Genomic DNA, 11839 nt, shown 5'->3' on the forward strand with positions numbered 1-11839 from the left:
AGTGCCAGTTGCTATGGTGACCCCAGTTGGGTCTAGTAAAGGTATTTCCTGGATCACATATGTCTGACAGGCCCTTAATCCCAGCAGGAAAAGGGGCCAGGGGGTAGGATCAACTTTCTCTCCTCCAAAACAAAACTAAAAGAGGGGGAAAAGCCAAGCAAACGGGGAAGCGTTTAGTGATGGGAAGAGCTATCTAACCTCGTCACCAGCTAGCTCCACACGGCTGGTTCTCCATGCGTTGTGTGCGTGGGGCCCATTTCCACTCCAGTGTGTTTTTGCTCCTCGCCCTCTAAAATCGCTGATGCCACTGATAAGGCTGTGTCAACATTCCAGCAATTAATCTAGTGACAGACATCATAAAGAGCCCATAAAAGCCATAATTCTTTTCTGCTTGTGGCTTCATTGTACAGCACAGTTGGAATCCTTTGTGATGCTGTGACAACCTACTTAAAAGTGCAGTAAGACAAAGTACATTGTGGTATAACCACCACGGTTTCAAGAACATTCAGAGCCAACATAATGATCCCATTTTCACCTTCATCGACTACTTTCAGGTTACAACCACTACCTATGTTTTTATTAAATTGTCAGTCACTTTAACAACAAGAGCGAGTCATCATCCATCTTTAAAAAACAGTGTGCATTATCCTTTTCTTTTCTTCTACGTTAAAGTATTAACCCACACCTAGGGGTATGTAACTTCACTATACCTGTCATTCAGAAATGTTTTAATCGCATCTGTTCAAATGGAGTTAAATATTAGTTTTGTAACATCGTTCTTTTAATGTTCGGATGTTTCAGCTGAATTAATGAACCAGGTCCTATGATCGGATTAACCTGGATTTCGGGCCATATTTTCTAAAAGCAACCCAGCTGGAACAGTGCTCTCATGGGTTCTTCCAACCACTTGGAAAAGTTGATTGACATGCTTTAAAATCATACTAATTATACAAAGGGGTTTTGTCAAGGAGGAAAGCGGGCAACACAAGGTTCTGAATTACGGGGGAATGCGAGTCTTTAAGTTCCAAGATTGACTACAACCCACATGAAAAGGTCTTGAGCAAGTTGGCGCCAGTCTATGGAACCTTCTCGGCTTCAAGATAGGAAGCAATATGCCGCGTGAATGACTGTTGGGATTTCCTGCTCTTGCTGGAGTGATGGTTGAGTGCAGTAAAGACCGGCTTGTAGAAGCACTGTGATGGCATAAAGACAAAACTTCACTAGGAGGGCCAGTTTTCCCCTGCTGATTTGACCACAAGCAGAGTGAAGGGGAATAGTGGGTGGGGGGTGTTGATAAGTGACAATAGGCAGGACTGGCAGGAAGTGAAAGAATAGCACAAGGCCTATTAGCAAGCCCAAATCCTTCACCGAGTAAAGTGTCCTTCTAAAAGCACTCCAATTGAGGATGTTTTCATCCCTAAATGAGGCATTGACAATCACCATGAATTAGCACTCTGCAGGGGGGGGGGCACCCTGTGGTGTAAGAAATTAACCTTTAAGTTATTCTTGTGTCATTACAATGAGCTACACTGCATTTACAATTTGCAATATGCCGTATTTACTGGAAAACCAAGCCTTTAAGCCAAGTTCACTAACAGTTTCATTCTATATTTTACTATCTCTGATAGTAAAGTTCCTCTCTAAGCTCTCCTGTCTGAGAAACGTCTGCCTCAGGGCTATGACAGCTGTAGATCTTTGCGCCACTTATTAAGGGTCAGCGTCTTTTTGTGCCTCTGATTGACAGCAGATGACACACTCAAAGTAATCTGCTGGGATCCACAGTTATTTCCTAAAATGTTCTATGTGGTCTGAATGAGTTCCTCCCTTTAGACACACACACACACACACTGTCTCGTGATTTAACCACGACCAGCTCTAATCTCAGGTCACATTTTAAGATAAAAACATAAGCCTTGAATGAAGGCACTGTGGCCAAGGAGGAGGGGGGCCTGGGCCCAAAATTAAACTGAATTGATTGAGAAAATGCCCTTTTCTTATGTCAACAACATCCAACAAAAAAACAAGAGAAAACAAACAAAAGGGGCACGCATAAACTCGACCATTTCCATATAACCATTTTGCTTCACCACCGGAGACAAAAGGAATGCAACCAAATGGTTCTGCTGTGATTGTTTGTCGACAGCTGAAGCCATCCGTCACCCAGCAGGGGAGTTGGGGGGGGGGGGGGTGATGCATTCCCAAGCAGAATTGGTGGGGGAAGCAGGAGGCAACGCAAGGGGGGGGGGGGGCTTCAGAGATAGTACCTGGCCATTTGGTGATTGAGAACTGGGTGGAGGGTCAATGCATCAAACTGCCCCCCCACCCCACCCTCAGCTGCAATATATCTCCTCGCCTGAGAAGAAAAACATTCTTCTCAGAAATCCAATTTTTTAAGAGGACTCAATGTAGCATCTTACCTCCTTTTATTAAAAAAAAAAAGAAAAAGATAATTTATAGTTTCCCTGGCAGTTAACTCCTCTCTCAGTGACAACAAATACCTTTTCATTACAAAAGGAGCAGAGGAGCAGGCAGGCAGTTGCCCTCGGGCTGCAGATGGGAGTCATTTACTCCTCCCTGTCCCACTGCTCGCTTAAACACAGCCATGGCAAGTTTATTTTAGGGCTCACAGCCCCAGAGAGACCCTCGTGCATAATTACTCTAATTATAATGCTGAGCTTTATCATATTCTTTTTGCTGGGCTCCACTTCCGACTGCTGAGGGTAAACATCCAAAAACTATCTACCCACAAGTCCAGGCAGCTATTACACTGTTGGACTGCTTCCAAGAGACACATTTTTAAGGATTCAATTTCAATGTGTCTTTCCCCTTTTGAGGTCTGAACTTGTGCAACCACCCGGCCAGGGTAACCTTTTTCCTAAGCAAACTTTAAGTTATAGGTTATAGTTACCGTTTCTTTAACAGCAAAATAACAATTGAAACCAGCTTCACAATTTTCAGCTGGTCTGGAGGCAACATATTTTTCTCAAACTGATAAGCTTGATTTAGTTAGGACAAAAGGGCATTGCTACTAGTTGCAAACAATAGTTCACTAGCTACACCAGAGTCAGTAAAGCCCACTGAAACAACATCAGACAGGGAAATGGAGGTGGGGGATCACTGACACAACAAAGAGGCAAATCTTACCAGAAGACCAGAGACACAGTGAGATAACATTCCTAAAACGAATGCCCTTATCACCAGGGGGCCGTGCCAATAATCATCTAAATGATGATATATGTACATATAACTATCAATTCCATCAACAAAGCTCAATTAATCATGACAAAGAATACATTTACAAATAAGGGGATTAATGAGAGTTAAAGATGCATTAAGTGAAAAATATGTATTAAATAGCTCTATATTCCCATAGCAATCATTGCTATACAGGGTTTGTTCAGTAGCAGGGATTTTCAGGTCAGGATACCGATTTCATCCAATCTATTACAATTTAGGCATTTAGCAGACGCTCTTTATCCAGAGCGACTTACAGTGGAACTCCATTCAGACTTTTGGTGCATCAGCACCGAGTCACAGTGCTCCTTACAATCAGGAGAGAGAACAGGATACTCAAGTGAAATTGATGAAACAAAGAAATGAGTAGACAAATTATTAACAGGAACACAAGCTGATAAATTATCTTTGTGGGGTTCTCTCTCCTGATTGGATGATATCTGTAACCCACCTGAAAATGTATTTTCTGTTTCCTAAAGAGTTGCTTTTCTTCCCCTCCATGTTAATGAATGCAGCCGTTTCAACTGGTCAAGATTTTTTTCCCCCGCTCATAGAAATACAGACGTCCCAGTTTGGCTGGGATTGGCGAGAACAGTCGCACACAAACCTGTGCGTGCAATAAAAAGCGTGTGCGGACACTTTTTTGGTGGGTTCCGTGCTGAGCAAACACTTATGATTACTATATCACTATACAGTTTAAACTTTTTTCACTTCCAGCACCTTTACAAAAACAGAAGAAAATTATCGCACAAACAAAGAGTAGTACAAGAATGACTGGATCAATGAATCTTACCTTCATCATTACTGGCTGGCCGGCATTGGGCCGGTAAAACCTGGGCGAGCAAAGCCAGAAACAGCAGTAAGCTTGGCCCCGCTAGCATCCTGTTGAGGGAGCTATAACTGCTGGCTTCTTTGCGAGTGGACCTCCATTCAGACTTTTGGTGCATCAGCACTGGGTCATTCACAGTGCTAGGCTGAAAAGAATAAAACAAACACAATTGTATGAGCGTGTGGGCTTGTTAGCAAACTTCCTGCCTCTCTAATGCCGTTATCAGTAAAAACTGAAGCTTTGGGGTAATGTGTCAGAAACTATTTATGATCCGTGTTGAGAGTGTGGAATCACATTTTTGCCAGACCCAAGGGGGCTTTGTACCTGTTTCGTCCATACATGGGCATGGTCACTTTGTCCTCCGGCCCCAGCCAAAAAAAAATCTGTCCCCCTTTCGTCCCCTTTCGTCACAAACTATTCATGACATCATTATTATGTCACAAGTATGTAATTAAGTAAAGCTCATCATACTAGAACTTCATTCTGGGTCTGGCAGAACCAGGTCTCCTGGTCTTGTTACTTTACAATTGGTTTATGGTTCCTCAAAAACAGAGAGGGGGGGGCATTACTGAGTATTTCCACAATTAAGACTAGGCCATATTCTGTAGTGTAGACTAAACTTCAGCTCCAGTCTGTAATTGTCTTGTTGGCACAGAAACAGTTCCCCTTTCATCAAAAAACGTTTTGTATTTTCACAAAGTACTAGCAGTATTTAGGCCTACTTGTACACAGTGCACACACACTATGTGATAAGAAAATAACACCACAAGCATAGTGAATCAGCCTAACCCCATCCCTCAAAAAATGCAGTTCGTTGGGCTCATTCAAAACAGCCCTAAAAACTCATCTTTCTGGAGGCCATAAGAGGAGGTAGTACCAGTTTCCCTGTAGACAGATGACCCCCCTCCCCCCCTTTTTAAAAAAAAATATACTTTTATTTTATTTTTCATGATGCATTTTTTAGTACATAGTGGTATTTTTTCTCTGTTTTTTATGTTGATTTGAACTGTTTGGTTGCTACTATATATGTCTATGAAATTAATTCAAGGACCCCAACGGAAACAAGTCCGCAAGGACTTTTTTGGTCGGACCTTTTAGACAAAAGTATTATAAATGTAACTGTGTTTTACATTCTTTTGCCTAATAAAAATGTCAATCAATCAATCAATCAATACACATTATAAAGAATAATAATGCAGACTCAATTCATGTTTAGTTCTATACTAATTTGAGATTGCCTTGCCATTTAAAAATGCTGAATCCAAAGTTGGGTCTATTCCATGGCTACAACTCAAACCATTCTTAGTCTGATGTCATTGCTTTCATTATCATACTGTAGTTAAGGAAAGCTGGTCTAAATGGGCATACTGCAGAAGCGGGTGAATCTCGGATGCACATCTGCTCGCATCATCACCTCTGCAGCATCTGGCCATTGAGATTAACACTTGCCCCTAACCCCCATAATCCCCCTTGAGGAATTTGTTAAGGACCAAAAAAACTAAAGTCTGTTATGTGACACCCCTGTAGAGAGACCGCCAAGCCATCATTTCCACACTCAAAGATCTATCACCTAACAGTTGGTTTTGGTCCCAAACCCAACATGACCCTCAACCACCATTTGCTGCCATGCTTGTCAACTTGTGTGAAACAAATGCTGGTTGTAAGGCTCCTACACTCTTGATGACAAGCCAAACTTGAAAACAGTAGGTACTCTCTAAAAAGTCTCAGGAGTTTACATTAATATTCCGGATTTTGCAGTTTAAGATCAAAAAAAAAAATCATCATCACAATCACGTTCAACCCCCAAAACATGTGAAAGCTCCTTCAACGTCAAAGTTTGTGTTTACACACAAACTTTGACGTACTTAAGACAGAGAAATTATGACAACTTAAATACACTTTTGGTCTACGCCATCAAGACATTTTTTTGATTTCTTTGAGGAGCTAGTGATTTCTGTGAGTGTCCTTCATTAAAATACTCATTGTGTTCTCTACACAAACCAATTCAATTTCACTTTCCAAGAATGGGCCAGTGTTCCGGCAGCTGAGTTGGATCATGGGGTCCATGGGGATAAAGCAGCTTGGTCATCCCAGCCCTGTAAGCACTGCAGTGAGTCAGTGTTTGGGCAGGATCCAAGAATCCACTTCTGCTGCCAGACAGAAGGAAGTCCAGCGAGCATGCAGCCGACCACGTTCCCTGGGCTCTCATCACGACATGACCACTAAGACAACAGTCCATAATTGAGGGAGATGAAAACAGTGTCTTCAAGTGTGGGACACAGAATGCTCCGTCATGTTTATGCTCACGTCGAAGCATCGGCTCAACCTGTAGCTTACTATACATGAGTCACATAGAATGCACTCATTGTGTGCTCAAAGTGACTCCTGACCTGAATGAGTCCTAGACCACCGATTACCGATGTTTTGACAGATATTTTGGCAAAAAGTGCACAGTTAACATTTAACGTTTTACTTAACCATAAGCCCTTTTGAAAATGTTCTCCTATTATGACATGCCCAAAATAGGGATGCCAGGTTGAAAGTGGTTAAAAATGGCGCTCGGGCGGTGTAGTGTAGTGATGGGACGTTCACGACGATTCGTTGTAAATGATTCGATCTTCTGGCATGAACATGAACGAACTAGTTCACTTCGTGAAACTGTTACGTTCACTGCCGTGAACATGAACGAAATCATTCAAACACTGAAATGAACGTTTTTTTTCCCATCACAGGTGTAGTGAAATACCTGCCCACCACCGCAGAGTCTAGGGGTTCGAAGCCACGGCGGTGCATCCGGCTTTATTGAGCGTCCGTTTGGAGGTGGGAAGCCGGGCGGGGAGGGTGATATTTGTCACGGCACGTATTCCTACGGGCTGGTGTGGCACCTGTCTGCAGGGAGTGTTGGGCGTGAGGAGTTGGAGGCGCCGCACTACGTCCTCCCGGCAGGGGCTCCTCACTGGCAGGTTAGCCAGTAGAGTACAACAGCAGTGACAACACACAGAAATGTGTGTGTAGAGGAATTAATTGGCCTAAAGAACGAATAAATTGGGGAGAAGAAAATTTGGCTACCTTAAAGTATAAAAATCAGGACACATCGGCTGCATAATTGCTGATACTGATGTTGTACAAAAAGTAATCGTGGTCGATATATCAGCCAATATCGGTCTGGCTCAAAATAATATGTCCATTGACTGCAAAAGTGGACTTGATTATGGTTGCCACTCGGGTTCTTCTTAAATATTGTTCAGACACACTATTAATGATGAACAAACAATGGAGAGAATATTCCCAGTATCTAAATGGAGAGGAGCTGTACACTCCTTACATTCACAACTGAGGTTGTTCAGAATATTCAAATGCATTATTTTTCCAAACGTGACCAAGCAAAAACCCTAAATCACAAAACTGCATCCTATATGATTAGGTTTAGTCCAACTTACTTTTGTTGAATTAACTTACATTTATTCAGTAGCTTCATGTTTTCATCAGAGGAATTATACATCAGTAAAAGCTTGCTGTCAGACCAACAAAAAAAAACAATACGTACTTGCTTGTGTCTTGCTTGTTAATTGATTTAAAGAACTAATACCAATCTGTATTTTATTCAAACTGTTCACTCCCCTGATAACCTGTCCTATGTAATAACAGGGACAGACAGCATGTAACAGTTCTCACAGGTTACATAGGTCACTTTCAAAAGTAAATGCATATACTTTGGAAAGTGGAAAATCAAATGCTTTTGGATTTTGATTTGTATTGGAAGATATTTTCCAAGCACATTTGTTTTCTTCAAATCAGTTAGACCAGTAGATGCAGCAATGTAACTGAATGCATTCAGATTTGCAACAACACCTTGAGTCAGTAAGCAGTGAGTGGTTCTGTAAGGCTGCAGTCAGTGTAACGGTGAAGGTGGCAAGTAACACTTCCCTAAATGTTTAAGAATTGGCTAAATAGATTGATATCAAGGCTTTAAAAAATATATCAGAATACAGATAGAAGTAAAAAATAAATAACAGGCTATATACTGAGGACCCCAGCATTTGCACATATAGGCTGTCTGATTGTTTTGAGAGCCTACTATATTTTTGAGAACGCAGTACACATATAGGCTAGTTCTAATGTACAAACACTGCAGTGTAGATTCAGACAATGATTAATTTATATTGTTTTATACCATTAATTGTATTAATTTAGGACAAACGCAACGTGACATAATATCCATTGATTTTCAAAATCATAAAAAGCTTATAAACTCTCCAGCTCCCAGTGTTAACATAATGAAACTTAGGGAATTCAACACCCAAGGAGATCAAACACCAGGGAATAGCCTAGTTGTTTTTCTACGTTCTTTAGGGATCACATCATTTCTGAAAATCCGCCAAATCAGAGGGCTTAGATTAGTGGATATTTACATGGAAGACACATCTTGCTTCTGTCATCATACAATGACACCGGTTACTGGCTTACGCCAAAGTGTGGCCAGCCCCATAATTACTGTTCAATGGCATCCATGCATAAAATTCCTCTGCTCTCCAATTCTGTAGCCCAACCCCAGTCAATCCTGCATTCCCAGGAACAGGCCAGGCGGCTGGCGCACATATCCTTTTTTTTGCCATGATGGTGCAATTCAGCTCCATTTGACTATTCCCCCCAGGCTACTGTTTTCAGGAAAACAAAAAGCTCCAGGTTTTTCCTCGTCAGAGTCAGACAGTAACACACAACTTCTAGTCTGTAGGTTTCCAATAGCATGACATTAATGAGCTTGCATGGGTCCTGGTAAGTGAAAATCAATGTCAAGATGACATTGCATGTCATTCAGTCAATACTGCCTCAGTTTGAAAATGTTTGGTATGCGTCCCAATAATAATGAAACTTGAAACCTTGGTAGTATACCAGAGTGATCAACTAATTTAATTGCACACCACCAAATCAACTTTACGTCAACATCAACAACAAATGAAAAACAACCTAACACAACCCTGTAAAAATGTTACTGTAACATGTTCCTTAAAGAGCTGGTTATCAGATAAATAACTAGCTTGTTGCACTCACAACTCTAAAAATCTTTAAAACCACTAGTCCAAACCTAACCTAATCATAGGTCGATTACCAAACAGCATTCAGGCTCAGGTCTAAAGGATAGGACGCCTTGCCACGTCTTTCTCTATGGACTTACTGGTTGTAGGTATGATTATACAGCTTCAACAATAATTTCTGTGCCAGTTGAGCTGCCTAGTAGTAAATTAAAGGGCAGGAGAATTCCTCACTTCCCAATGGTGGCTCAAGAGAAAACATCTTTTGCTGCAATTCCATGTGGTTTTTCTGCCTTTTCCTCAACTATCTAATTTCTCCATCTCATTTTAAAATATTTAAAACAAAACAGAAGTCCACACACATCATTTCACTAGAGCCAGACTTCAACATGCAGTCCTCCCTGTAGTGATTTGTACCCTTTGAGCATCTAAAAAGCAACAACACTGAATTTCACCATTAGTGATTATTTATGTGTCTGGCTTGTATCAAAGGATATTGTGTTAAGTGTTAATTTAGTTTCACACTAGGCACAAGAAACAAAGCAGCAGTTTTGTCAGACAGTCTGTCTACTACTGAGATGACTGGCATCACTTCACTTGACAAAGACGGCTAAGGATGGATAAACTGACAACACATATCTTCTGGTTGAAAACACATATCAATGCTGCATAACTCAAGCCCAAGATGTTCACAAAGTTTAAACTGTCAGAAGAGCAATTCCAGACTGTGCATTAATTTACAGGCAATTAATTATATTAGGCCTAAAACCTAGCTTATGTTGTTTTTTGTTGTTGTTCCAGTTTGCTCTCAATGCATACTGAGAGCTGCTCAAACACAAGTCAGTTACATGCATTCTCCTTTGAGCAAAGGGGATGTCTTTGGGTGTTTCAATGATAATGCAGCCCATCCAAAAAGGATGAGTAGCCTAGTATTCATTACAGTAGCTTACCTGCTAACCTCTCTAGTAGGCTACTGCTATTACTGGAAATATAAAACTATTAACCTAAAGAAAGGGCTTTCCTGTCTGTTTTCAGGAGTGCTCAGTTTGGGCCTAGTAGCAGCACCCCCCACCCCCCAGCGTGGGGATGGAGGTGTTAATACATCACAGCGAGACAGCCAACTGTTTTCTTTTCTTTCTTTTTTAATGATAATAATGAAAGAAAATAGGACACTGTTAGTAGACAAAAACGTTTTCAAGTTTGAGGACCAAAATCGTATTTTTGGTTGTTGTTGCTGAAATCTAATAAATTCTTCTAATAAAAGAAGATCGTAAATTCTTTTATTTTTCTCAAGAGAACTAGAAGCGTATCTAAAACACATATAAATATGTATATATTAGGATCATCCGTTATACAGACACACGGTAGACAGTCAGACAGAGACACACAATAATGAAATGAAAACAAAAAAAGTGAATAAAGAACTCACCTTATTGGCGGGGGGCTGTAGAACAGCCAGTGTAGAAACAACTACGTTGACCAGACGACTGGCAGACTGAGATTTAATGTTGAAAACTTTCCCCTCCAAAGACAAACTGCTATATCCACTGGATCTCGCGTTCCGAGAACTTAAAAGAGTAGCGCAACTACTCAAAACCAGCAACTTTATGCGAGTTTGACCATGTTTTGACCAACTTCTATTGAAGTAGAGAGAACAACGCACGCATCAAAAGAATGTGTAGCTCCTCCACGCTCCGTAAAATCCAAGGATTTAAAGCGGAGGGGGTGAAACGAAATGTAAAGATATAACGTACGCTTTGAAATGAAATGGTGGCGTTTTGTGTGGAACCGCGTTGTTTTTTTCTAGAAAGATCGAATCCCGTACCTTAAGTTACAACCCGTGGAAAAATCCAAAGTAATTACTGGAGCCGCGAGTCAAGCGAGGGGTTGTTGATCCCAAACCGAGTCGCTCACGGTGGAAAAAAAAGTCCATTCGCCGCCGAAAAACTATATACTAAAGTTGATCAACTTCCCTCAACGCAGGACACCGAAACATAGGTGCGACTTCCTTTGGCTGAAAGAAGATTAAACATCTACAAATCCAAACTATTTGGGTCATTCCGGTGCTAAAACGGTGCAGCGCTAGTACGAGACTTTCTTTCAGTGTCGGTAATATACGCGCATCCTCCTCCCCTGTGGTAAAGAAACCTGGCTCCCCCTGCCTGAGCATCACCTCGACACTCTACCCACTCTACCCGTCCCGAAATGTGGCCGCTTTGCATTGTGGGGATTGTAGTTCTGCTAGCCTAAACCATTGGTTCTCAAAGTGGGGTTCTGGGGGGGAGGGGGTACCAGGGGGTCCCCAGCTAAATCAGTTAATATAGCGTCACAATCATTTTAACCACTTTTATCATATTTTATACTATGGCTATTCAAAAATAGCCAATATACAAGCTCATAGGTAGCGCGGCACGAAGTTTACTTCTGGGGGTCCCTGGTAGAGCATATTTTTCAGATGGGGGTCTGCGGCCAAATATAATATCAATTTGGGGGTTCTTCATACAAAAACGTTTGAGAACCACTGGCCTAAACCCATGATGGTTTGGACTTGGCTCGACAATTGATCTAGATTCTAGGTAAGTATATCTGTTCATTTTAGCAAGCGATACTATAAATTAAGCATTACATTAAGTATAAATTAACCTTAACGACATTAAGGCCACCTGAGTTAAAGTAAACGTTGTTTATTATGAAACTCAGTTACCTCTCACTTTTAAATAGGGGCCTCTAAGTAATAATGTTA

General features: G+C 41.3%; 1 protein-coding gene across 2 annotated transcripts in view; it reads right to left on the reverse strand.

Annotated features, from left to right (window-relative positions):
- The window catches only part of fgfr1a (fibroblast growth factor receptor 1a), a 34528-nt gene extending 23290 nt beyond the window's left edge, over positions 1-11238 (reverse strand). For both annotated transcript variants that reach the window (XM_080434036.1, XM_080434037.1), the window contains exons 1-2: positions 10526-11238; positions 4028-4208 (exon numbers count right to left, since the gene is read on the reverse strand). In XM_080434036.1, coding sequence (XP_080290162.1) covers positions 4028-4181 — 154 coding nt within the window. In that variant the 5' untranslated portion in view covers positions 4182-4208; positions 10526-11238. The remainder of the gene's footprint in view (positions 1-4027; positions 4209-10525) is intronic.
- Between the last annotated feature and the right edge of the window lie 601 nt (positions 11239-11839).

Source organism: Gymnoscopelus braueri, assembly GCF_963280865.1.
Source record: "Gymnoscopelus braueri genome assembly, chromosome: 7".
Lineage (NCBI taxonomy): Eukaryota > Metazoa > Chordata > Actinopteri > Myctophiformes > Myctophidae > Gymnoscopelus > Gymnoscopelus braueri.